At 38.0% G+C, this 26,552-nt stretch overlaps 1 protein-coding gene across 1 annotated transcript in view; it reads left to right on the forward strand.

Moving 5' to 3' along the window:
- Positions 1-2,378: 2,378 nt before the first annotated feature.
- Positions 2,379-26,552, forward strand: part of LOC140841412 (uncharacterized) — a 53,335-nt gene continuing 29,161 nt past the window's right edge. Inside the window, exons 1-10 of the mRNA XM_073208805.1 lie at positions 2,379-2,608; positions 5,631-5,711; positions 7,090-7,227; positions 21,193-21,303; positions 21,419-21,469; positions 21,574-21,674; positions 24,618-24,711; positions 25,325-25,456; positions 25,549-25,812; positions 25,926-26,004. Coding sequence (XP_073064906.1) covers positions 2,444-2,608; positions 5,631-5,711; positions 7,090-7,227; positions 21,193-21,303; positions 21,419-21,469; positions 21,574-21,674; positions 24,618-24,711; positions 25,325-25,456; positions 25,549-25,812; positions 25,926-26,004 — 1,216 coding nt within the window. The 5' untranslated portion in view covers positions 2,379-2,443. The remainder of the gene's footprint in view (positions 2,609-5,630; positions 5,712-7,089; positions 7,228-21,192; positions 21,304-21,418; positions 21,470-21,573; positions 21,675-24,617; positions 24,712-25,324; positions 25,457-25,548; positions 25,813-25,925; positions 26,005-26,552) is intronic.

Consider the following 26,552-nt stretch of genomic DNA (forward strand, 5'->3'; position numbering starts at 1 on the left):
TTATTAAAAGTGTTTTTCACTGTATTGTGAATATATATATACTACTTGTAATCATGATTAAGGTTTTCTGAGTCAATAGACTCATTAGGTGTGAATGATGCACGTGAGAATAATTTTGATGATGATAGAAGACTTGATGGTTGAATTGGTTGGGATGATGATGCACATAACCTGAGGATCGATGCTATTTTTTCGCATTATGATGATTTTACAGTACTTTAAATATTTTATGAATTTTATGCTTATGAGTGATTTTTGAGATGTTTTAAGAGTTTATGCTATTTTTGAAAAATGCTAGCTTAAGGTTTGGTTTAACGATTTTACGTTTTGCACTGTGTTTTGGATTTTCAGCAAAATAGTTGGTTGAGTTATTTTAAATGATGCAAAGTAAATATATTTATATATGTGAGTATATTCGGCCGGAAGTTTTAATAGAAAAAAATTCTAGTAAATTTTAAAAAAAAACGAGTAATAGACGTTTCACCTATATTGAGAGATTGTTGAAATAAGTAAAGAGCAATGTAAATGTAATTAGATCAATAGATTAAATGCAATATATACTAATAATTAACCCCACTAAAAAACCATCTACGTACTTTTTTAATTCTTCTTCACTTTGCACATCCCAAATATGGGCAGCCATTTGCTCTTAAGGGAAACAATACACAACATTATCGACAATCAAAATAATTATCCAGATCATCAAGATATAACATAATAAATCTCAAAATACAATAATTACCAACCGAAAAACCACAAAATTGAATAAAAATAAGATAAACATACTCACAAAGTCCTCCACATATCTTTTTTTTTTGGGTTTTTCCCTTTACGTGCTAGCTCAAAAATTTATCACGAATTCTTATCATATTCACTTGCTTACATTCCTTACAAAATAAAGATTTACAAGTTTAGATTCTGTTTTCAAATTGATATTCACTGGTTATCGAACATATTTTAGTCATCTTAACGGCTCTGACAATGTAAAAGGAACCGATAGCTCTGACAATGTAAAAGGAACCAATACATTGTCTCCAAATTTGAAGAACACCAACTAGGCATCGAATTTTTTGACCACTACCTCAATTTTTATGAAATTGAATCTAAGCTTTGATTAAAGCATTCCAAAAAGTGGAATCTTTGATCCATGTGAAAGTTCCTCCATCACATTATGAAACCTTACATAAGATCAATGGCTCGGTGACTCGTAGAGTGACTCGTAAGGCCTACGAGTACTAGCCTTGACGTTATCTCTCCTTCTCGTTTCTAGAACATTTCTGCAAAAAAAAAAAAACGAGGTGAAAAAAATCATAAGAAAACGTAATACTAGAAAACATACATCACATAACCAAAATAAACCCTGTAAATTTCCACAATAAATTCGTAACAAATATTCAAATGTACTTCTCCAGTGTCCAGAAACAACGATTCAAACAACCGTAGTACTAGAAATCAACATTTCACACTACCAAAAATGCAAAATGATATCATAATCATCAAAATTGCTTATTCTATCATTCAATCACAATAATTAAACCTTAAAAAACAAAAAAATTTGGACAAAATCAATACCTAAAAATGCATTATCTACAAGATAAACTCTGATGCCCTGCCCACTGTGGAATATACACTTTACAACTTCTCCAAAAAACTATATTAAAAAGTATACGAGACATGATTTTTACACTATCGAAAACCCTAAACGATCGCCGGAAGTTTGCCTTGTCGATTTAGAAGACAAAATTTTGTAGCAAGAAGGACAAATGGCTCGCCCTTTAGAAAGATGAAGCCCTTGATTGGAAAGGAGAGATATGTCCAAAATATCTCAATGATCTCGTCGGTGGAGGACAGTCGCCGCCGCCAAAGTAAAGAGTCGGCTGGAAGAGTCGATGGAGAGAGAAGAAGGTTGAAGATGAGGGTGATGAGAAAAAAACAGGTATGTTAATTATAAGTTTAATAATTTTATTAAAACAAAGTCTTAATGTACCATTTAGTTGCATTGTAGAGCTAGAATTCAATATATTTGACAGTATAGAACTTTAATAAAAAAATTCTGAAATGAGAATTGATTTATAAAATGAAATTGTGACTAAGGCTGCAATCGAGTCGAGTCGAGCATCATACTACTCGAGCTTGACTCGAATAAAATACTCGAACAAACTATCATATACTCGAGCTCGATTTGATTAAAGGCTCGAGCTACTTGAACTCAACCGAGCTTGAGTCGAGCTATTCGACTCATTTGCGTCCTAAGGATATCTATAGCAATGGATTTGAGACTAATTTGTCCAGTCGAATATTTTTGAAGTTATAAATTTAAAAGGTAAAATAATATATTTAAAAAAAATATTTGTGCGCAGAACTGTCGGGGGGTTTGCGGAAGCGAACTCCGAATTATTAATCATTCTCAGCACACCACAGCAGAACGCTCGGAAAAGGAGACATGGAAGTGGAATTGGAGCCGAGGGTTAAGCCCTTGAGTTACAAAGTGAAGGCCATGTCCAGAGAATCTCCTGCGCAGAAGGCAGCTCACGTGCTCGACACTGACCTCCGCAATCATTGGTCCACCGCTACCAACACCAAGGAATGGATCTTACTTGAGCTCGATGTAAGTATACACGCTCATGCCACTTGTTTGCCCCTATTTCGCTTTCAGGATTTTTAGGGAGTTTGAGAAGGAGTGATATATCAAATGGCTTTTTGCTGTTCTGTTTTTGATCGTATTGGTTTGATAATGTGGATTTCATTAGATGTTTGTTGCTGAATTGTGGAGTTTGAACTGAAAATTTGGCCACCATTTGTTTCTGTTTGTAAATTTTTTGAAGAACGTTGGGTGTGTACATTTTGAAGTGGTTCTGAAGGAGTATATTTTATATGTTTATACAGTTAGTTGTGACTGGCATGGTCAAAGTTGCATGAAGTTAAGGATATGCTTCCCATACAACATTTTTTCCTTTTCCTTTGAATATGTGTTTGGGGAGGGGTTGTTACAACAGGAAAGATTATATTTTGTTATACAGTTCGGTGGAGAGTGACTTTTGACAGGTGTATGTTTCAGATTGCACGCAATGTTAATAGTTTGATCTTGTTCTGAGGCTGAATTTTGTAAAATGTTTGCATGACTATCTTTGTCGTAAATTGGCTTTATTATAAGTTTTGTGGTTTTTGAAGCGACGTATAGAAATTACCTGTTGCTGTAATGGCTGCATTGTTTTCCCTGGAAAACTGGACAACTATCAGGGAATTGCACGTGAGAAAAAAAGTTCTGAGCTGACTAAATATATGGAAAAACCATGGAATAGATTTTAGGAAATTTATTATTATCTTTCATAACTTTAGAGTTTTGGAAGTTATTAAGAAATTGAGTTTTTAAGTGTTTATCAGACACAATTTATCTGCGTGAAGTGTTTTTGTCTTTGCTGTGAAACCCAGTGAATTACTGATGATGATGTACTTTTAATTTTAAGTTGGATTACCTTGTAGTTAACTTTAGTGTGTTGGCATTTCTTACCTAGAATAACAGATGAAAATACAAAACTTGAATTTGGCTCGAGTTTGAGTTTGAGCTCGTTTGAAATATTAGTGTATGTTTATGCGCTATTCAAACCACTGTTCGAAAATACAGACTTGAAATATATTTATTTAATATATAATTATATTATATTAGTAAAATATCAAAGTTTGAAAGGAGTCGCAAACTATCGAGCTAGATAATTTGGCCTCGAACATGGCTTGAAAAAGTTTGAGTTCATATAGAATCTATAATTTTGAATATGAATCAAAATTTTTTCGGGCCGGCTCGACTAGTTTACACACCTAATGTTGTGATCCTCTAATCATAGAAACTTCACCCGTACAAATATCCATTTGAGGTATTTTTCCATAGTTGTTTTTAACTACTCCAGCATAGCATATGCAGATGCTCTTCAATTTTCAAAATTGTGCATATAGGAAATACAAAAGTCATCCATCTTCAATTATGATATCCTATAGTCTTGTTTCTAATGGAAAAGTTTCTATCATTTGTTGTAGGCACTAGTTGATATTTTTCCTTTCATTTTGTCGTGGATGTCTCAATGTTTGACATTGGACTTGAACATGCTTAAATCATCTTAAAGGTCAATCCCCGATCTCCTTTGTAGTTGTTGTACAGCCTGCTATCAATTCATGAACGATATGTGTGAGGCCCGGGGCCAAAGAGGGCGGGGGGTGATCGCCGGTGCCATCAGTTGCACGGACAATGAGCGGCTCGTGGCAGGTTTCTAGGTGTAGGGAACATGAATGAACCGACCCACACGGGAATGAGAGGGATTCCGAGACTGTTCAATGTAATGGACTGTACAGTTGAAGAGGGCTTAAAAGATTTGATTGGTACTACTCATATCACGAAGGTGCATCTTCTTTTCGGTAGCTCATCACATAAGAACTCCAAAGTTAAGCGTGCTTGACTTGCGGCAATTGTGGGATGGGTGACCTCTTGGAAAGTTTCCTAGGGTGCGTGTGAGTGAGAACATAAGCACGCTGGAAAGACTCGTCTTGGTACAGTTGGGACATTCGTCAAATCTGGGGCGTTACAAGTGGTATAAGAGCCGACCTCTCTTAGTACGGTGTGGTTCGGGGATGAACCAAGCGGAAGCTGGTGGGCATGTGAGGCCTGGGGCCGAAGAGGGCGGGGGTGATCGCCGGTGCCATCAGTTGCACGGACAATGAGCGGCTCGTGGCAGGCTTCTAGGAGGAGGGAACATGAATGAACCGACCCACACGGGAATGAGAGGGATTCCGAGACTGTTCAATGTAATGGACTGTACAGTTGAATAGGGCTTAAAAGATTTGATTGGTACTACTCATATCACGAAGGTGCATCTTCTTTTCGGTAGCTCATCACATAAGAACTTTAAAGTTAAGCGTGCTTGACTTGGGGCAATTTTGGGATGGGTGACCTCCTGGGAAGTTTCCTAGTGAGGACAGTCGTCAAATCTGGGGCGTTACAATATGTTTGTGCCTTCAATTTATAGTAAGGAAAATGGAAGTAAAAGAAATCAAGCAAAAAGAAATTATAGGAACCAATTCTGTTACAATTTTCCTTTTTTGATGGTATATAAGCATAAATCTTGTTAACGTTTTGAATACTATCAGGCAAAACGGAATAAAATAGATTAGAATAACTGATAATTTTATCTCATTATCATATTTGTTCAAATGAATGTTTGCTTTACTGTTTTCCACACTAAAATTAAAGGTTTAAATGCTGTTTAAATTTTATGCTATAGGTTGTCACTAGGCTAGCTTGTGGGAGCTTACTTGTCGAACTGGGGCTTGGCATAGTGTTGTCCAGCAAAAGCTGGCAGGCTTGATTGATTTGTAGCTAGGTTAGGTAGCAAATATTGTGATTTAACTTTTATTTCGTTGTCCGTTTATGCTAATTTAAAACACTCGTCGAATGAATTATGACTTATTGCAGCATTTTTTTCATTTTGCCTTTCGTGGTTTGGTAAACTATGTGAGGATGAATGCCTTTTTGGACATTTATGTGGCCTATCTGTTTGTTGGAAATTTATTTCCTGTATTTGTTAATGTTGCGTACGATACATTTATAATCTAATGCTATCACTGGTTTTATTTCACTCCAGGTTCCGTGCTTGTTGTCACACATAAGGATTTATAATAAGTCTGTGTTGGAATGGGAAATTTCAGTTGGATTGAGTTACAAGGTCAGGAGAACATGACGTTTAACATAAAATGCATTCAATTTTTTCCTTTCAGAGTTTTCTATAAAGAGCTTTCTTCCTCCAGGTTTTTTTTTTATTGTAATCCTTATATACATGTGTTTCGCCTTGGTAAAATTCGAATTATATGCGCGCTTTTCATCTTCATCATCTTTTAATAACTGCTTGTGCTAGGCAATATTTTCCATTTTTTCATTCTGACTTTCCAGACGTGGACAATGAGAGTTTATGAGTGCATTTACTTTTGCTGTAAATTCATCCAAATCTAATCAACCCCCTGTAGGTTCTTGAAAATGCGCTCTTTCTTACCATTTTTGGTATTTTTAGAATCTGCTGCACAACTCCATCCTATCTCGTAAAAAGGAGATCCATTTCTTGCCAGAATTCAGTAATACTCTGTCATAGTGTTGCTTCCTTGCCTAGTGTATTGGGATTTTTTCTGTTTTCTAAACATTGACCGGGCCTTGTTTTAAAAATCAGAATAAATCTCTTGGATAGTTTCTCAATATCCTTGTCTGTCTTGCAAAACAAAAAAGTTTATCCAATGTCTCTTTCCATGGAATTGACGAGCCATGCCTTGACAATCTAGTTTTCTCTTCTAAACTACCAAAAGAGGGCCTGTCTATAGTGACGTGGCTTTTTTTCATTTAGCTCGTATAGTTTGCTGAGGGATAAAAACAAATCTTCATATCCTATGAGATTTCAAGCATCTTCTAGATCCAACATGCTCAGCCAAATTGTACTTTGTGAAATCTCTGCATGAAGAATCTTTTTTAGTAAATTGGTTTCTCCTAAACTAGATCAGTTTTTATTCGATCTTGCTCCTAGAGTTCCCCATTTGACTCTTTTGTTTGTGCAGGATATTGACAAGGTGTAGTTAGGTTATAGTAAGTGCTTGCATGTTTGATGGTTTAAGTTTCTGATTTTTGGATGTTCATCCTTCTGTCCCTTTTCCATGAGCATATGAGAAATCAAAGCTTAGATAATTTCTGTTTAGTTACAACCTATTCAGCTGTTCTGTCTGAAGTATATTACTTTTCTAGGCTTCTTCCTAATTTATCATAATCTAGTTAATGCTCCTAATGTAGATTCTTATTCACTTACTACTTTCATTTTCCAACTTTCACAGCCTGTGTCATCTTTAGCTTCTGTATTTTCCTCCTATAGTGTTGCTAAGGTGTAAGGATTGGATGTCTTTTCCTTGATTACTCATAGCATGATGTGATTTGTATTTGGTTTCTGCTATAATGTTATTTGCTTGTAATATTGCTATTGAATAACTTTATACTTTTATAAATGTGGTGGTTATCTCACTTTTTTATTTTGCTATCCTTATATGTCCTTTCAACATATTTTACGACAGCCAGAGGCTTTTGTAAAAGTTCGTCCCCGCTGTGAAGCACCTCGGCGTGACATGATGTACCCAATGAACTATACCCCATGCCGTTATGTGCGATTATCATGTATGCGTGGAAACCCCATAGCTATTTTTTTCATTCAGGTAAAAGCTCTCTCTTGAGCTATCACATGCTACTGCTACCAATATTTATTATTTTTAAGCTGAACATCTCTGTCTTATTTGCATTTCTTGGTAAATTAGATTACCTTTTGTCCATCTGAACATTAGGGATGAATGTCGCAGTGTTTATCACATATTAAGCCATTGACTATGAAATAAAGCAGCCAAATGTATGCCATATTTGTTGCCCAAAATGAATCTAATTTAACCGGATAACTATTGATCTGGACAAAAAGGAACCATTCTATTTTGTTTTGGCATGACATTATTAGTGTAGTGTTTCTTTTGATTGGTAATCGATTGTGCGGATTACTCATCCGCTTATTATGTAATCCTATTATTACCAATAAAATTAGTTTCTTCTCAAAAATAAAAATAAAAAATACAAGGCCTTAGATACCAGACTAAAATGGAGGAACTGCACAGTATGAAACTAGATCTGGGCCCAGGAAATCAGAATACCATGATTCTTAGAGTCATTGCTCATAGTCCAAATAAACCAAAAATTGATGAATGTCAAGGACTCCTGAATGTGCCAAGGCTTGGACTAACCAACATTTGTTTTCCATGGTATAAATTAAGAGGAGAAAGACACACTATTTAGAGTTACAATGAAGAGATAAATAAAGGAAACTAGTTACGGCACCTTGAATTGTTGTATTTTTCGTAGAGAGAATTTTTCAAAAATCCTCTCTCCATCGTTCGTTTTCGATTCATCGTTATCTCCTTTCTTCAATCGATACACAATCAATGGTCGTTCGCATCTAATCGCCGGCCTGTGCCGTTTGCCGATCGCCGGAAATCTACTTTCATAGTTAAATCATTCGCCCTTTTCGTAATGGAGTTTTCAAAATCGGGGTTTTCATTTCTCATCTCAGACCTTCACCCACATTCACCGGTCACCCATGAACAATTTTAACTTCCGATCGTTATCTTACCCTCTTCGTTCACCCAGATTGACCTTGACTTCCAAGCGATTCATAAGCTCATAATTTTATCCACATTTTCTAGGTATTCCATAGCCATGCAAAACTCTCTTAGTAGAAAGGATAAAATCTTTGAAACCTCCAAGACGAACCGAGGGATTTTAAGGGATTATTTCAACTCAAGCCGCGAGATCAAAATAGAACAAAAATTGTTCTTATTTAGCCGGAGTAGGAGGGGCAATACGGTTTTTGTGACCGAGAGGACCAGGAATGCGAGCTATCAATTGGAATTGGATTTCGAAAGTTTCTATTGGATTTTGTCGAAATTTTGGGAATACATTAACAATCCACAATCATGCCCTTTGTTCAATAGATTCAGAGGTAGAGAAGCAGTAGTGTCTATGCAGAAAGTTGTGAATGGTCGAGGAAGTTATCTAGAAATATCTAAGCTAGTCTGGAGGGGAAAGACACAGCGCATCATCATACCAAGTGGACGATCTGTTGGGGGCTGGAAATGGATGGCAAGTAACCTCTCCAAATTCATGGCAAACCAAAGGGATGATGTATCGCGATTTAGAGATATTAGGAAGCCTATGGAACAAGCACAAAAGCGTGGAAATTTTCGTTCGAATGACATTGATAAAGGATTTTCAGAAGTTGCAGCAACTGAACAATTACCAGCTTGTGTGTCTAAGGATTGGAGTAAAGCTATCATCATTACAAGGGATTGTGTCAACATATCATGGGAGTTGGTGAGTACTACCCTTGGGAAGGTAGTCCAGAGGAAGATTGAAGTGTTCCCATTCCAAGCCAACAAAGCAGTTTGGTGGTCACATAACGAAGAGGATGCATCCTTCTATTTGCGATTGAAGAAGTGCTTTCTGGAAAATAAAGATTCCTTGTCTTTTGAGAGATGGAGTCAGCAAATCAACAGCGAGGAGGAAGTTTCTGAATGCTGTAATAGTTGGGTGCGGTTATTGGGGATACCATGGGATTTATGGTCCACGGAACTCTTCAAAAATATTGGTGAGCAATGTGGAGGCTTGTTGAGTATCAGTCAAGACACCATCCTACTCAAAGACTTGTCGGCAGCAAAAATCAAAGTAATGGGAATTGAAGGAGGGTTCATCAATACAAATTTAGAGATCCAAACTAAAAGAGGACCTTTGATCATTCGCATTATTGTGGACTCATTCAATGTATCAGCGTATGATATCTACGAAAAAAGATCTTATGCTCAAGTGGTGGTTAATGGAGCTAGAGTTTTGGCAGGATGGGGTAGAATGAACGGACTCGAAGGAAACGATTCAAATGCAGTACCTATTAATGAACTTCAAAAAAGACATTCGGATGACACCAATATTCAGCAAGTAACAAATCAGAAGGATCTGCCAAGCACAATCACAAGATTGATCTAATGAAGATGGATAAAAAAATTGTGACAGAAGGACAAAAGAACGAGGGCAGGGTTGAAAACTGGCCTATTACGTACTTGGGAGTACCGTTGGGTGGCAATCCATTACAAACATCGTTCTGGGAGCCAGTGGTTGCTAAGCTATCGAAAAAACTGGCTACTTGGAAGAAAGCATTCTTGTCAAGAGGAGGGAGATTAACATTGATATTATCGGTTTTGAATTCCATCCCGATATATTACATGTCTTTGGGGTTCTTAAAGGTATTGCGGAATCGATGGAAAAGATCTCAAGAATCTTTTTATGGGATGGTGCGGATGGAGAGGTGCACATTCACTTGGCCGCATGGGATCAAGTGTGTAAACCAAAAGATAAAAGGGGTTTGGGTGTTGGGAAAATTACTTTTAGAAACAAGGCCTTGCTCGGGAAGTGGTGGTGGAGATTTTTTGAGGAAGAAAGGACATTGTGGAAGAGAATTATTATCAGCAGATATGGGTTACAAGATAATGGATGGGATGCGGGGTTGGCAAGAAACGTCACGTTCAGATGCCCTTGGAAGTTTATTTCCCGAATATACCCGACTTTTAAAGAGAGAGTTTCTATTAAGGTGAGAGGAGGTAATGAGATTAGATTTTGGGAGGATTTATGGTGGGGGGTTTCTTCGTTCAAAGATAGATTTCCAGCTTTGTTTCAGCTATCATCATTCCACAATCTGCCTATATCATATTTTAGCCGTTTTGATGATGTCTCGCGTAATCTATCTTGGGATTTACATTTTAGAAGGGATGTGAGAGATGAGGAGATTACTCAGTTGTCAGAGTTACTAGGTGCTTTAGATTCTGTTAGGTTGGTTGAAAGGGTAGATGATTCTATTGAGTGGTGCGGGGATTCTTCGGGTATCTTCACTGTCAGGTCATTCTATGAGTCTTTCTTCCCTGATTTTGTTTTTCCTGCTTTTCCTCTGTTCCATGCGCTTTGGAAAGTTCTCGTTCCAAACAAGATCCGGTTTTTTTCTTGGTCAGCTACTCTGGGTAAGTTACCGACCTCGGAGATGATTCAAAAAAGATTTCCGAGATATGCTTTGTGTCCCAACTGGTGTGTTCTGTGCAGAAATGAAATAGAGACTCAGGATCATATATTCATTCACTGTCCTTTCACGACATCATTATGGGCTAGAGCATTGCAAGAGCTGCGGTTGGTTTGGGTTATACCGAAGTCAACAAAGGATTTATTTAATATGGATTTGGGAAATCAAACTGGTAACAGAGGGAGAATCTTTTGGCAAGTGGTGGTTAAGATATGGATGGAAAGAAATCGAAGAATTTTCGAAGACATCGGGGCTAATACAGAAAAGTGCTGGGAAAAAATCAAGATTAACATTGCTATGTGGATTGGCACTCATCAAGATTTCAAGAATGTCTCCATTTTAGATTTAATGAGAGATTGGGAATATGTGTATCATTAAATTAGCTTGGATTTTGTGTGTTCTATTACCACAGTGAACTTCTAGTCCACTGATGTAATCTTAAATACTTTATCATTAATAAAATATCGTTTCCTATAAAAAAAGATAAATAAAGGAAACAATTCTGCCAAAATAACTTATTGTAATTGATGATATCGTATCAGGTATCCGTCATTGATTTTGTACAATTTTTTTTTATCGGAAACTATCTTTTTATTATAATATTAATAATTTAGATTACAAAGCCAGTGGATGAGTGATCCACAATCCACCACAACAATTAAAGACTACAAACTCTTCAGTAGCAAATAAAACACCAATCCTTAACTAGGTATGATAACAGTAGATGCTGAAACATTGGTATGGTAATAAATACAAAGTGATTTGAATATTTTCTACACTTCCCCTCAAGTTTTGCTGTAGATGTTGATTAGATCAAGCTTGCATGCAACAAAATCGTGAGCTTGTTCAGACAATCCTTTTGTAAGGAGATGAACCAGTTGGTGAGATTAGGAACATATAAAATAATCATGCTGCCTTCATCCACTCTCTTTAATGATATGACGGTCTACCTCTGCATGTTTAGTCATATAATGATGAACAAGTTTGTGAACGCTGGTAGCTGACTTATTATCGCAGTACGGACCTTGGACAGTTGCTTGGCAAAAAGGGAAAAATCTTTTGGAGAGTGGTGATGCACGGAATATGTTGGGCAATATGGCTAGAGAGAAGGGACATGGAATTAAAACAAGTTCTCACCCTAGAGAGAGAATTTTTTGAAAATGCTTTCTCCCTCCTTACCTCTCACTTTCAGTTCCCGTCTCCTTCCTTCGGTCTATTGCTTCTTCTTTACCTGAGTCGCGTCGTCTGCTCCACAGTCGCCTCCGGCGCCGTCGCCGGTCACGGCTGACGGCGGCATTCCGTCTTATCCCGTCTTTTTCCTAATTTGTATTGCCAGGTCTCCTCGTTTTAACGTTCGTTCTTCCCGTCACTTGCTCGACATTCAAATTCCGATCTTCATCCTCCCAGTCGTTCTGTCTAAGATAACTATTCCATCCTTTCGCCATTTCCGTTATTAATCGCACCCTTCAAGCTCAGCCGCTGGTCGTTCTAAAATGTATGGACTGATCTCGACTTTTCACCCAGATGGAATGATTAAGATAGAATTCAAAGCGTTCTCACTCAGGATGGTTAACGGAGGCTCGGCCATTCGGTGGTCTGAAAGAACAAGGAATGCTAGTTACTTTCTGGACATGGATCGACAAGAAGCCAAATGGTTCTCTTCAATACTCAGGAGCTTTGTTCATAGTCCTCAGTCAATGTCGGATTTTTATCGGTTTAGAGGCAGAAATGCGATCATCATCGTACAGCGTTTTGTCAATAGACGGGGCCGATTCTTAGAGGTCTCAAGATTCGACGTGCAAGGCAGGAAAAAGAGAATAATTGTACCGAGTGGATTCAACTCTTATGGATGGACAAGGATCTTGCTATTATTCAAACAACTACTTACGGGGAATGCTCACAGATCGGAACAAGATAAAGCTGTTTATGGACAAGATTCAAATAGAGATAAGCGACGACTTCAGGCAGCAAAGGCTAGTGTCAAAGAATACCGCCAAAAGACGTATCCAAACACAGAAGAATTGGGCAGGACTAGAACTGAAAGGAATTGGAACGAAGCCCTCATTGTTACTAGAGGAAGAATTAATGTATCCTGGGAGTTAGTTGAATCGGTTTTAAGTAAGGATGTAAAGACAAGGGTCAAATTATTTCCGTTTAGAGACAACAAAGCAGTATGGTGGACTTCACATCCGAAGGAATTCTCCTATTACTTGCAGCTGAGAAGAGGATTCTTTGATAATGGAGTGGCTCTAGATTTTGAGGGTTGGAGGCCAGATATTAACTCATCGGATATGGTTTATAAGTGTTGTCTTAGCTGGATTAAGATATCTAATCTACCTTGAATTTGTGGACCCGACAGAATTTTGAAGCCATTGGGGAACGATGCGGGGGATTATTGGAAATTAGTGATGACACATTATCTTTCAGAGATTTAGAATCTGCAAAAATCAAGGTCAAAGGAACAAAAGATGGATTCATACCCAATAGAGCTTCAATCAATTTGAATGGGGCAAGTGCAGAGCTGATACTTTCAGTCGTATCTTTTGACTTGAAGGCGTACGAGACTTTCGAGAAACAGACGTACGCACAGGTAGTAATCAATGGCAAGCGGACAGCGGCAGGGTGGGGCAATTCCAATCTTCATAGGAATGGGGTAACAAATGGGGAGGCTACATGCTGCAACGAAGAATTTGAGAAAGGAGAACAGAGGGCTTTACCACATGCTGTTTCAGAAGAATTAAACTCAAAACAAGGATCTCCGGCAACACAAAAGTTGGATAGGAAGGTGGAGAAAATCTTACAAAGAATTAAACCAAAAGAAATTGAGGAGTTCAGACGATCTCCGATTCAATCTGCCTCAACCAAAATCCACTCGGAAAGGAATGCGCAGCTGCTTGGATTAGTACCTGGAACTTTGGTGTCACCTTATGCACGTACATATTGTAGAAGAACTATCATACCAACTGAGGAGGACGAGAGTGTCCGCGATCCCAAGGACAGATCAAAGGCCGTCGAAATCAATGAAGAGGTGATTAGCGAGCTACGAGGAACTTGTTATGATGACAAAGAAGACTTTAACTGTGACGACTCACAAGAAGATCTCATGAACGACGGATCTGAATCCTCAGATTCTGGCAGCTTCGCATCATTGTATTCTGAAACAAGGGAGTACATCGACACTGAAGATTTAGACATTGAGTTGCTGTTCTCGCAAGGAAAAAAAGATATCAACAACGAGCCATCCTTCCTTGAAAACACTAAGCCAATTGTGGGTAAGGTACTGTCATGTCTCAATCCATCGACTCTTAATCATTCCTTTTCACTACACGCCATTTTTCCTTCTTCATTCAATGCTTTGGGGTTGTCTAGTGGGTTAGTAGGGGGGGTACAACCAGGAGTGATTGACAAGTCGTCTTCAGGGCTAGATGCTTCGACAGGGTCTCAAAGGAATATCAAGTATGAAAAAGGATCGAGTTCCGGAGGGACACACCAGTTTTTATGAAGATTCTATCATGGAATATTAGGGGGGGAGGATCATCTAGAAGGAGAGAAATTGTACGTAGGGTTATTCGGAAAGACAAACCGGACATTGTGGTGGTATTAGAAACTAAAAAGAAATGGTGGATCGTCGGTTTGTTGCCACATTATGGAAATCAAGATTTGTGGAATGGGTGAGTTTACCGGCAATTGGTACAGCGGGAGGAATTACGGTCATGTGGGATCCTAGAGTTGTCTTTGTAAGAGATAATTTGATTGGGGACTTTACGGTTTCTATTCAGATCGAGATGGAGAATGAAATCAGTTGGTGGTTCACAGCGGTTTATGGCCCTTGCAAACCAAGGCAGAGAGAGTTGTTTTGGGATGAACTTGCGGGTTTGAATACCATTTGCGGGGATAGGTGGTGTGCTGGGGGAGACTTTAATGTGGTAAGGAACATTACCGAAAAATGGAACAGCAGGTCCACAACCCCGAGTATGGACTGTTTTGACAGATTGATTCGGGATTTAGACTTATATGACCCTCCTTTGTTGAACGCACGGTATACTTGGTCGAACTTCAGGGCAGAGCCAATTTGCTGCAGGCTCGATAGGTTTCTTTTCACAGGGGGATGGAAAGATCTATTCCCAAATTTCAGACAAACGGTCTTGCCAAGAATCACTTCGGATCATTATCCAATCTTGATGGATACTACAAAGTTACGGTGGGGACCTACACCGTTCAGATTCGAAAATGCGTGGCTGCTACATCCAAAATTCAAAGACTCGGTCAAACTTTGGTGGAATACAAGCAACCATAATGGGTGGGAGGGATACAAGTTCATGCAAAAGCTAAGAAGGATCAAAACTGAGATTAAACAATGGAACATCGAGGTTTTTGGCGATGTAAATCTAAAAATTCAAGAGCGGGAAAGTATTATACAGCAGTTGGACGACAGAGAGGCGAGGAGAGATTGGTCCCAAACGTTACAAGAGCAGAGAAGGGATGCACGCTGTGAATTGCAAGAACAGGTGATTCGAAAACAACAAATAGACACCCAAAAAGCAAAACTGAAGTGGCTAAAAGATGGGGATCAGAATTCAAAATTCTTCCTCTCTCTTTTGAACAACCGCAGGAATAGAGCAATGATAGACAGGATCGAATTGGAGGACGGGTCACTATGTGTCGAAGAACAAGACATTGAGGAAAATATTGTGGGTTATTACAAAAACTTATACAAAAAATCAGAAGGAGATGGATTGGGCCTTGATGGTTTGGATTGGGCTGAAATAGAGACTGTTGACGCAGACCGGCTGGGATTGCCTTTTTCAGAGGAGGAAATACATCGAGCGGTGATGGAATGTGATGGATCAAAAGCACCGGGGCCGGATGGTTACACAATCACATTCTACCAAAAGAATTGGGAAATAATTAAGGCCGATCTCTTAAAGGTATTCGCTGAGTTCTTTGAGGGAGGAGTTGTAAATGCAATTACAAACGAAACTTACATTTTCCTTATACCAAAAGAGAAAGATGCTATGAAGATCAAAGATTTTAGGCCTATCAGCTTGATTACAAGTTTGTACAAAATATTGGCAAAGGTTCTCACCACGCGACTAAAATCAGTCATGACAAAAACTATATCGGAAAATCAGTGTGCGTTCATTAAAGGGAGACAGATAATTGATTGTTGTATCGTTGCCAATGAGGTTGTAGAGGAGCATAGAAGGAAAAAGAAAAAGGGATGGTTGTTCAAAGTCGACTTCAAAAAAGCCTATGATAATGTTGACTGGAGATTTTTAGAATTTGTGCTTCGAAAAAAGGGATTTGGAGAAAGATGGAGGAGGTGGATAAGGGGCTGCGTGTCAAGTGTTTAATTCTCCGTTCTAATCAATGGCAAGCCGAGGGGCAAGTTCAGAGGGGAAAGAGGGCTCCGACAAGGAGATCCTCTATCCCCATTCCTCTTCAATATTGTGATAGATGGGCTGGGAAGGCTGGTGGAGAAGGCGAGGTCGGCAGATTTGGTGCGAGGACTTGCGGTTGGGAAAGATAACATAGAGATTTCGCATATTCAATTCGCGGATGACATATTGTTTCTTACACAATCCAAGGATCATATGATGAAGGTGGTCGAGCTATTAGCACTGTTTTGCAGCAGATCGGGTATGAAAGTAAATTTCGACAAAAGTGTTGTCCTAGGATTAAATTACTCGGATGATGAATTGGACATTCTGGCCACGCATATTGGATGCAAGAAGGAAGTTTGGCCGATTACTTACTTGGGAGCACCTTTGGGTGGGAATCCTAACACACTGGAATTTTGGGCACCTGTGATGGCTAAATTTTCGAGGAAATTGGCAAGTTGGAAGAAGTCTTTTCTGTCGAGAGGGGGAAGATTGACTTTGATAAAATCGGTTCTAAGCGCACTGCCAACATATTACATGTCCCTTTTCAAGGTTCCAGTTAGGGTGGCCAAGATCATGGAAAAAATGATGCGGGACTTTCTTTGGGATGGAGGAGATGGAGACTTGCATTGCCATGTTGTTGGTTGGGATCAAGTCTGCAAGCCAAAAGATAAGGGGGGTCTTGGGTTGGGAAACATTCGATTAAGAAACAGAGCTTTGCTAGGGAAATGGTGGTGGAGGTGTGCGGTAGAAAAAGACTCTTTATGGAAAAAAGTTTTGGGAAGCATTTATGGGTTTGAGGATAATGGGTGGGATGTTAGGTCGGCAAGAACAACAACCTTGAGAAGCCCTTGGAAGTTCATTTCTAGCACTCATACGACTTGTCATAATCTCATTGGCACTGTGCTTAAGGGGGGGAACATCCTTAGATTTTGGGAGGATCGTTGGGTAGGTGAGTTGCCATTATTAGAGTGTTTTCCACGTCTTTACCGTCTCTCCTCTAGTACTAACAAACCGATTAATCATTTCTACTCGAATAATACTAGTGAGGGTCAGTCTAGCTTAAATTGGGACATTAAGTTTAGAAGAGATTTTAATGATTGTGAGTTGCAAGAGTGTAGTAGGCTTCTAGGGGTCTTGGATTCAGTTACTTTGTCGTGTGAGGCCACGGATGCTCGTGTGTGGTTGGGGGATCCTTCCGGTGTCTTTTCAGTGTCATCTTTATATTCGTCGTTCTTTCCTTCTCAAACTTTCCCAATTTTCAAACATCACAACACCGTTTGGCGAGTACCGATACCACAAAAGGTGAAAGTGTTTTCTTGGATTGTGGCGTTGGGGAAGTTACTGACTAACGATGAATTACAGAGAAGAAGTCCGTGCATGATTATATGTCCACAATGGTGCTGCTTATGCAAGAACAATTTGGAGACTCAGGACCATTTACTACTTCATTGTGATTTCACGAGAGGAATATGGAACAGGGTCATGAAGCATTTGGAATTCCAATGGTGTTTCCCATGCAGATCGATAGACATGCTGTTAATGGATCAATCATTCATCAAAGGGAAAGATTTTATGGATTTCTGGTATCTAGTGATTTACTGCGTTTTCTGGTCAGTGTGGTTGGAACGAAATAACAGGATTTTCAACGACAAACACGACTCGGAGGGAGATTTATGGGACAAAATCAGGTTCAGAGTTGCGACTTGGACGATCAACTTGAAGAAGTATCGACATTTGCGAATTTCTGACCTAAATAGGGATTGGAAGTTTATTTGGTTTTAACATTAGGGCTGTAGTAATCTCTCTTTGTTTGTGGATTGCTTATCCACTTCTGTTGTAAAAATTTAATCTATTGCAATAAATAAACGTTTCTTATCAAAAAAAAAAAAATATGGCTAGAGAGAAATAGAAGAATCTTTCAAGAGACTGAAGGAACAGAAGAAGATTGCTGGGACAAAATCAAGATCAATATAGCAAACTGGATTCGATCAGTCAAAGATTTCAAGGGTTTATCGATTTCTGATTTATTAAGAGATTGGTCTTACATCTATTGTTAGACGTTTTGGTTTCTTTTCATTAGTAGTGGATTTCTAGTCCACTTCCTGTAATGGACATTAACATATATTAATAATAATTAATTGTTTCTTATCAAAAAAAAAAGTGTCTTCAAACTGAGTTTTTAACTTTGTCATCACTCTTCTTATCCAAATGAGTTTACATACTCCATGAGCCATAGCTCGGTATTTTGCTTCAGCACTATTTCTTGTAACCAATGATTGTTTTTTTCTGCGATATCACCAAATTTCCCTATACTACCGTACAATTACCAGAAGTCGATTTTCTATAATGATTGACCCGAACGAATCAGCATTAGTGTATACACTCACTCCTTGATTATTTTTCTTTGCAAAAAGTAAGTCTTTCCCAGGAGTTTGTTTCAGGTATCCTAATTCGGTTGGTGTGCTGCTGCCGGTTTCTTTCAACTGATCATAAGTGTATTTTCTTTGGGAAATTTTTCTGTTTCTGGCAATCTCTACTCCCAGAAAATATCTCAAAGTTTCAAGGTCTTTTACATCAAATTCTTGCAACATCATATTCTTGATTTCCTCCACTTCTTTACTGTCATTCCCTGTGAAAATGATGCGTTCAACATAAACTAAGAATGATGATTTTGACAAAAAGAACAAATTTCACATTTACAATTTGCGGGTGACACATTATTCTTTGCACAAATACGAATGCATCTGTTGGAAATAGTGGAATTACTCAAGTGGTTAGGCCTACACTCGGGTCTTAAAGATTAATTTGGATAAAAGTATTATAGTGGGCTTGAATATGTCTGACGAGGATATCGAAGGAATGGCACTAGCAATTGGGTGCAATAAAGGCTACTTCCCGATTAAATATTTAGGGGTTCCTTTGCGAGGAAACCCAATGCTATGGAATTCTGGGAACCGGTGTTATCCAAAACGGCAAAAAAATTAGCAATCTGGAAAAAATCATTTCTGTCGAGGGGGGGTCGGCTAACGTTGATCAAGGCTGTTTTAAGTGACGTGCCATTTTACTTTATGTCTATCTTCAAAGTGCCGAACAAGGTGGGGAAAATAATGGAAAAATTGATGAGAAACTACTTTTGGATGGGGCCGACGGGGAAAATCATTGTCATATGGTAGGATGAGAACAATTATGCAAACCAAAAGACATCGGAGGCCTGGGATTTGGAAACATCTGTTTACGAAATAAGGCGCTTCTTGGAAAATGGTGGTGGAGAGGTTCAGTGGACATGGAGACTATGTGGAAAAAGTGATTATCAGTATTTACGGTATTCAAGAAAATGGACGGGACTTGGGGTTGGCGGGGAATACGACCTTCAGAAGTCTGTGGAAATGTATTTTTTGATCTTATCTGGCTTTTCATCAGTTGGTTAGGGGGAGGGGTGCTTAAAAAGGGTAATATCATTCGGTTTTTGGAGGATGAGTGGGTAGGGGGGGTCTCGTTCAAAGATCGTTTTCCTTCATTATTTCAGATATGCACTTTAACTAACAAACCAATCCTAAGCTTTGTTGATGTTGTTTCTAGCAGCGTTAATTTTATTATCCATTGGAATGTCCGTTTTAGAAGGAATTTTAATGTGAGAAGAGAGTGAGTACACAGTTCTTTTAGGGGTCCTACAGGCCGTTCGATTGGAGTGGGGTGTTGAGGACTATAGAAGTTGGTTGGGGGACTCAATAGGGTTGTTTTCTATCAAATCTTTTTATAATTCCTTTTTCCCGACATCTATTTCTAATCCATTCACATATTGTCACAACATTTGGAAAGTACTTGTCCCACCAAAGATTCAAGTTTTTTCGTGGATTGTGGATTTGGGGAAGTTACAAACTTGCGATTCTATGCAAAGAAGATGGTGTTGTTTGTGGCTTAAATTTACAATGGTGTTGTTTGTGTCGCAGGAAAGAGGAAAGTCGGGATCATTTACTACTTCATTGTTCTTTTTCATCAAACATTTGCCTAAAGGCATTGAAAGACATGGATTTGGTATGGGCGTTCCCGGAAAAGGCAAATGAGATGTTTATTATGGAACCGAGTTTGCAAACACGGAGACAACATATGAGGTTCTGGTATATGATTGTTCATTGTTTATTCTGGTCCATTTGGTTGGAAAGGAATGCAAAAATTTTTGAAGAGAAGTTGGAGTTAGCCGACGAAATCTGGGATAAAATAAAATTCAGGGTTGTGAGATGGTTGATGATACTGCCGGAATATAAACATATTTGTATCTCAGATTTAGTTCGGGATTGGAAATTTGTATTGTCATGATTATGGTGTTGTAGTTTGGTTTTACTTACTTTACTGAGTGCGGATTTCTTATCCGCTTAATGTAATCATTATTTATCAATTAATAAAATGTGTTTCCTATAAAATAAACTCTACCAAATTCCAGGTGTTATTTTTTTAGGGCATGCATTTCTTCAATAACAGTAGCTTTCTACTCAAGAATAACTAGTGCTTCCATGATGGACTTGGGAGTCAATTCACTAGGTAATTTTGAGGTAAAGGCACGAAACGTAGGAGGGATTTAATAAAAGGTTGGAGATGTTCAAGTTGTCGTGGGGAGTGTAGGAGGCGATTATAACGGTACAGTGGCAATGCTGTCAAGCAGCTTGAAGGAGTAATCATCGACTAATCTGTTAAATTGGAGAGGAGATTGGGGGAGAGAGGAAATAATGGCTGGAGCACACGGCGAAGGTGGGGGCGAATGCTCAGAGGAGGGTGGTTGGTCCAGCTGTAGCAGTGAGATGGCCCGTCATGGCACTCGGAGGACATGCTGAAAAATCAGAAAATCGCCACAGAATTAGGTTTAGCTCTCAGAATGTTGATCGCAATTTTTGTGAAGATGTATTTCCTTGCAATCACAACTAGTAAATACCTTCTCTTTCATTATATGGGATTGTAGTCACTCCTGGATACAATTTGAATGGCGTGCAAACTTTGCTTGCCATGATTACCATACGCATTTCTCATCGATGATATTCTGTTACATAGAAAATTTTTTAAGTGACCTTTTACTAAACCTTTGGCAGTTAATATGTCTTGAAAATTTGATGTCAGTATCTAGGTTTTATGATTCTTCATTACAGCTTATTGGGGTTCCAGTTATTGGTCTTGAGCCTGAGTTTCAACCAGTGGCTAACTACTTGCTACCAAGTATAATATCCCACAAACAAGATGCTGGTGATATGCATCTTCAGGTGAACAAACTGCAAATACCTACAGTGCACGAGATGCTGCTTAGATTCTTGTATAATCAGACATTTCTCTTTTTTTGTTCCTTTTGTGATTTCTTTTCTAACTATTAATTTATAGTTGCTTCAAGATATCACGAGCAGGTTGGCCAAATTTCTTCCTTACTTTGAGGTACAGATTTTGAGCCTGTCTTAACACATGGAAAGGGGTTTTCATCGCTGTTCTTTTCCTCAGATTACTAAAGTCTGTCATGCATGTTAATTGCTACTGTGCAGGCTGATCTTAATAGCTTTTCGGAAGGCGCAGAACCTGCTATTCGTTTTCTTGCAATGCTTTCGGGTCCATTTTATCCAATCCTTCAGATAGCAAATGAAAGGTTGGTAAATTAATTTATATTTAAAGTCCATAAATTTAGTTTGTATGCCTTTGTTCTACTTTAGACTCTGTGGTGATGACTGATGGTAGATTTCTATTATGTGGCCCGTTTTAAGGAATATTCATAAAAAGAATGCAGATATTTTTCGGGAAAATACAATATTTTAGACTCGTGAAATTTTGAGTGTGCGACCTTTAATATTTACATGGTGAGTAAATGTTTTGTTAATAGTTGTATAGTAAAAACGATGGTGGGGTGTGGGGAATAGAAGGAGTGGAATGAAGCTCCATTGACAGAGGTTCTATGACAGAATTGGAGAAAACTTTTTTAGAAGAAGAGATTAAGAGAGCAGTCTTTGAGAGTGATGGAACAAAATCACCGGGCCAGATGAATTCACTTTCAGTTTACCAGCAGTGTCGGGATGCAGTCAAAAGGTTGAAGGTGTTTAATGAATTTTTTGAATTAGAATAAAAAATGTGACATGCATTTGTTTGATACCAAAAAAACAAGAATCAATTTAAAATAAATATTTTTACCCAATCAGCCTGGCTTTTCTAGTCTCAAATTATTGCTAAAGTTTTGTCATTAAGGTTAAAGAAGATAATATATCTCACAATTGCAGATTCTCAGAATGCTTTTATTGATGGAAAACAAATTCTTGATTGTTGTCTAATTGTAAATGAGTTGGTGGAGGAATATAGAATCAAGAAAAGGAGCTGATGGATCTTTAAGGTCGATTTTGAGAAAGCTTATGATAATGTTGATTGAGACTTCTTGGATTTTGTGTTGCTCAAGAAAGGTTTTAGGGAGTGTTGGCAGAAATAAACTAAGGGATGCCTATCGAGTGTATTTTTTTTTAATTCTTATAATGCCAGACCTAAGAGTAAATTAAAAGATGAAAAATGACTTAGACAGGACAACCCATTATCACCATTTCCTTTAATTTTGTGGTGGATGTTATGGCAGAGTGGTTGACAATGCAATGGTGATGGGTTTATGTAGAGGTTGGGAAACAAGTAGAGAGGGTGGAAATTTCCCATATTCAGTTTGCCGATGATACGTTGTTTTATGTGCAGAATGAGAATCATATGAGAATTTTAGCGGCGATTTTACGTTCATTTTGTGAGATGTCGGGGCTAAAGATCAATTTGGAAAAAAAATGATTAATGGAGGATCAATTGCGAAGCAGAGGATTTGGATATGTTAGCATGTTAAATTGTCTGTGGGAAGGAATCGTGGCCTATAAGATACTTAGGGGCTACTTTGGGGCAGAAATCCTTCGAAGGTTTCTTTTTGGGAACCCATCCTTTTTAAGATGACTAAGAAGTTGGCAAGTTGGAAGAAAGCTTTCATATCTAGAGGAGGACGCTTGACTTTGCTTTCAGCAGTATTGAAAGTGTTGCCAATGTATTCCTTCTCCCTTTTTCGGGTACCTCGAGGTGTAGCGGATGCCATGTAAAAGATTGTGAGAGATTTTTTGTTGGATGGAGCAGATGGGGTCACTGGGTGGCTTGGGATCAAGTGTGTAGACCAAAAGAGAGAGGAGGCTTGGGTATTGATAATATATGTTTGAGAAATAATGCTTTATTAGGGAATTGGTTGTGGGGATTTTGTACTGAAGGAGAGTCGTTGTGGAAGTGGATTGTGGTTAGCAAATATGTGACACAAAATAACGGGTAGGATGCTGGTATTGCAAAAAGTGTTATTTTCAGAAGTCATCAGAAATTTATTTCTAGAATTTATTCGGTTTTTCTTTGGACAGTGAGAGCGGTGGTCAAGGGGAGAGATAAGATTAGGTTTTGGGAAGATAGACGGTGGGATAATTCTTCTTTTCAGGATCTTTATCCGTCTTTATTCCAGATTTCGTCGATCCATAATCATCCGCACTTTGTACATTTAATGTTTCATCCGATTCTTCTACACTTTCTTGGAATTTTTATTTTTGACGAGATCTCAAGAGGGAGGAGTAAATTGAATTAGGTTATTTGCTTGAGTCTTTAGAGATGGTCAGATTAATTGAGGGTGTACAAGACAAGGGTGAGTGGGTTTGGGATTCTTCTGGACATTTTTATGTGAAATCTTTATTTGAATCTTTGTTCTGTTGTTATCCTGTTTTTTCTTATCATACTATTTGGAAAGCGCCTATCCCATCGCTGGGGAAATTACCATTGTTTGAGATGAAGGTTCTCTTCCTATTTTCTTTGTCCAAACTGGTGCGTGTTATGTTGGCAAGAGGTGGAAACTCAGGACCATTTGATCATGCATTGTCCTTTTTCACGATGCCTTTGGTTTGGCTTTGGTATCTGCTAGATCAGTTTGGGATTTATTCGAAGCGGATCTTGGACGGTATCTGGGAAGGAGGGGCATAATGTTTTGAAATTTGGTGGTTAATTGTTTGAGATGGTCTGTATGGATGGAAATGAATAAGATGATCTTTGAAGATCAAGAAGATTCGACAAGGGTGTTGAGACATTAGACAAGATTAAATTCAAGGTTTCATGTTGAAGCTCTAAGCTCGAGGATTGTAGAGCTTAAATCGCTTTCGGTTTCGGATTTGTATAGAAATCGGGGTCTAATATTATGTTAATCTATTTAGAATCTGTTTTCACTTTGATTTTTGTGGACCTCTGGTTTGCTTATTATAACTAATATTATGAAAAAATATAATATTGTTTCTTATATTTAAAAAAAGTTCTGTTAATAGTTAGTGAGTATATGCACTTCAAACTCCTAGTTTTCAAATGTACCCAGTATTCTTAAATAGTTTTTGCACAATGTTTAAAATTTCAAAATGTTTGAAAATCAATTATTATGTGCTGCCCTCAAGTCTTATCTGATTTTTATTTGTGATGCAAACAATTTTCCGTAAACAACCATGTCAGTTTTCGGTATGTAACTCTCTTTGAGACAGTTCTTTAACAAATGTTTTCCGAGTCTTGGCAGAGAAGCTGCGAGAATGGCTGTCAATGTTTCTGACTATGAAGCTTCTAAGATCAATCTGCCATCGACATCCTTGATGGTTTCCTCCAACTTTGAGGTACTCACATGAAGTCATTTTATTCTATTTAAATTTTGCCCTTAATTCTATTTACTATCTTATTTTAGAATATTCTCTTTTGGAATTTTATTTCTTCTGGATAATACTTTGGTTGTAAGTGGTATCGACAGGAAAGGTATTTACCTTTTTGATGTATTGATTATTGCATTATCTAGATTAAGTGCAAGCAGGACGCATCTTCTTTATCATTGTTTATCTCTGCATGGTGCTATATATTTCCTTTATAATTATCTCTTTTCTTTACCAAACATCTTTGTTAAAAGATACACTACGAAGCATCTAGCTTCAACTTTCAATGCCAACTAATCTCATGCAATAGAAAGTGCCTTGGCTTGGCTGTAGTAGTAGTCCTGCATGTGAACAGGCATGTAAAAAACGTTACATATCATGCATTCCCTCTTAACTGTGGCATACTGATGCATGATAGTGAGCTATATTTATTTGGCGTTTTATATATGAAAACGGGGATGAAATAATCAAGAAGTTTTTTGGAATTCTATATTGTATAGTGAAAGCGACTAATTCCACTTTCTTTTGACTCCACTGTCCAAGTGATTGAATACTTTTAAATTCTCTGTTTTGTTGCGCACAGCCAAGGAGATCACGAAATACGTCATCTTCGTTGTCAACAATTTCTAGTCACTTTGTATTTCGTCCTGATGCAATTTTCACATTGCTTAGAAAGGCTTATAAAGATTCTAACCTGGGGAAGTTGTGCCGGCTTGTAAGATATGCTTCTTGTTTTTCATTTGCTTTCTGGGAAAAAGAAATTTAACCAGGTTAATTTTTCTTTATCTGATACTTGCCATGTTGTAGGCATCAAGGATTCTTAAGAAACTTTCAGAGTCTACGACATGGAGAGAAGCGTCTACTTTAGCTTCCGATGTTACATCTTCTGTAGCCGAAGAGGATCTTAAACCTGAACCTGTTGCTCCTGTTTCTTTAACTGACTATTCAAACTTGTTTGGGGAAGAGTTTCACATGCCAGATGATCATTGGGATTTAACATACCTTAATCTCTTAGATTCCGAGGCAGTAGAAGAAGGGATTCTGCATGTTCTTTATGCATCTGCATCTCAGGTTGGTTAAATGGAACAGAAGTGCCTTGTCGACAAAAACTGTCAATAGTGATAATTCTGCACGTACGATGTCTTGATGTTTGATAAAGAGCTGCAATATAAATTCCTGTTCAGCCTTTACTCTGTAGCAAGCTGGCAGAGAACACTGCAGACTATTTTTTGGCGCTACCACTGATACAAGCATTGCTTCCAGGTCCTTGTTCTGAACTTCTGATTCCAGTTTCCTATTGAAATTATTGCGTGTTTAATTGTTAGTTTTGTTATTTTTTGCAAAGCATTTACTGAAACAGAGAAACTTTGAGAAAATTATTTATTCTACTTAACTGTTTACTATTTTAATTTTTATCAAATTATTTACTGGAACGAAGAAAATTTTGAGAAAATTATTTATTCAACTGAACTCTTGAACAACAGGAATTAATATGTGGATCTTTCCTTAATGATAGCTAAGAGAAAACATGAGTACTAAGTATTGCCATGCTAAAAATGTTCCATGGTAACAATTTTCAAATCAGGTTTAAAGATAACATAATCATCCAAATGAGCCTACAGTCCTTGTCCCTCTCAAGTTTTCTTGTGCGTTTAATAATTTTTTTTGGGTTTTTTGTAAACATCTTTAGAGAAACATGTTCATTATTGTAAAGATGAGAAGGGGAGTTTCCTATTGTTTGAAGTTAAGTTTCTCTTTCACAAGTTGTAATTCGATTAATCAGTTAATGTGCTCTGTGTCTCGTAAAACAT

This window comes from Primulina eburnea, chromosome 9, assembly GCF_022965805.1.
Source record: "Primulina eburnea isolate SZY01 chromosome 9, ASM2296580v1, whole genome shotgun sequence".
NCBI lineage: Eukaryota > Viridiplantae > Streptophyta > Magnoliopsida > Lamiales > Gesneriaceae > Primulina > Primulina eburnea.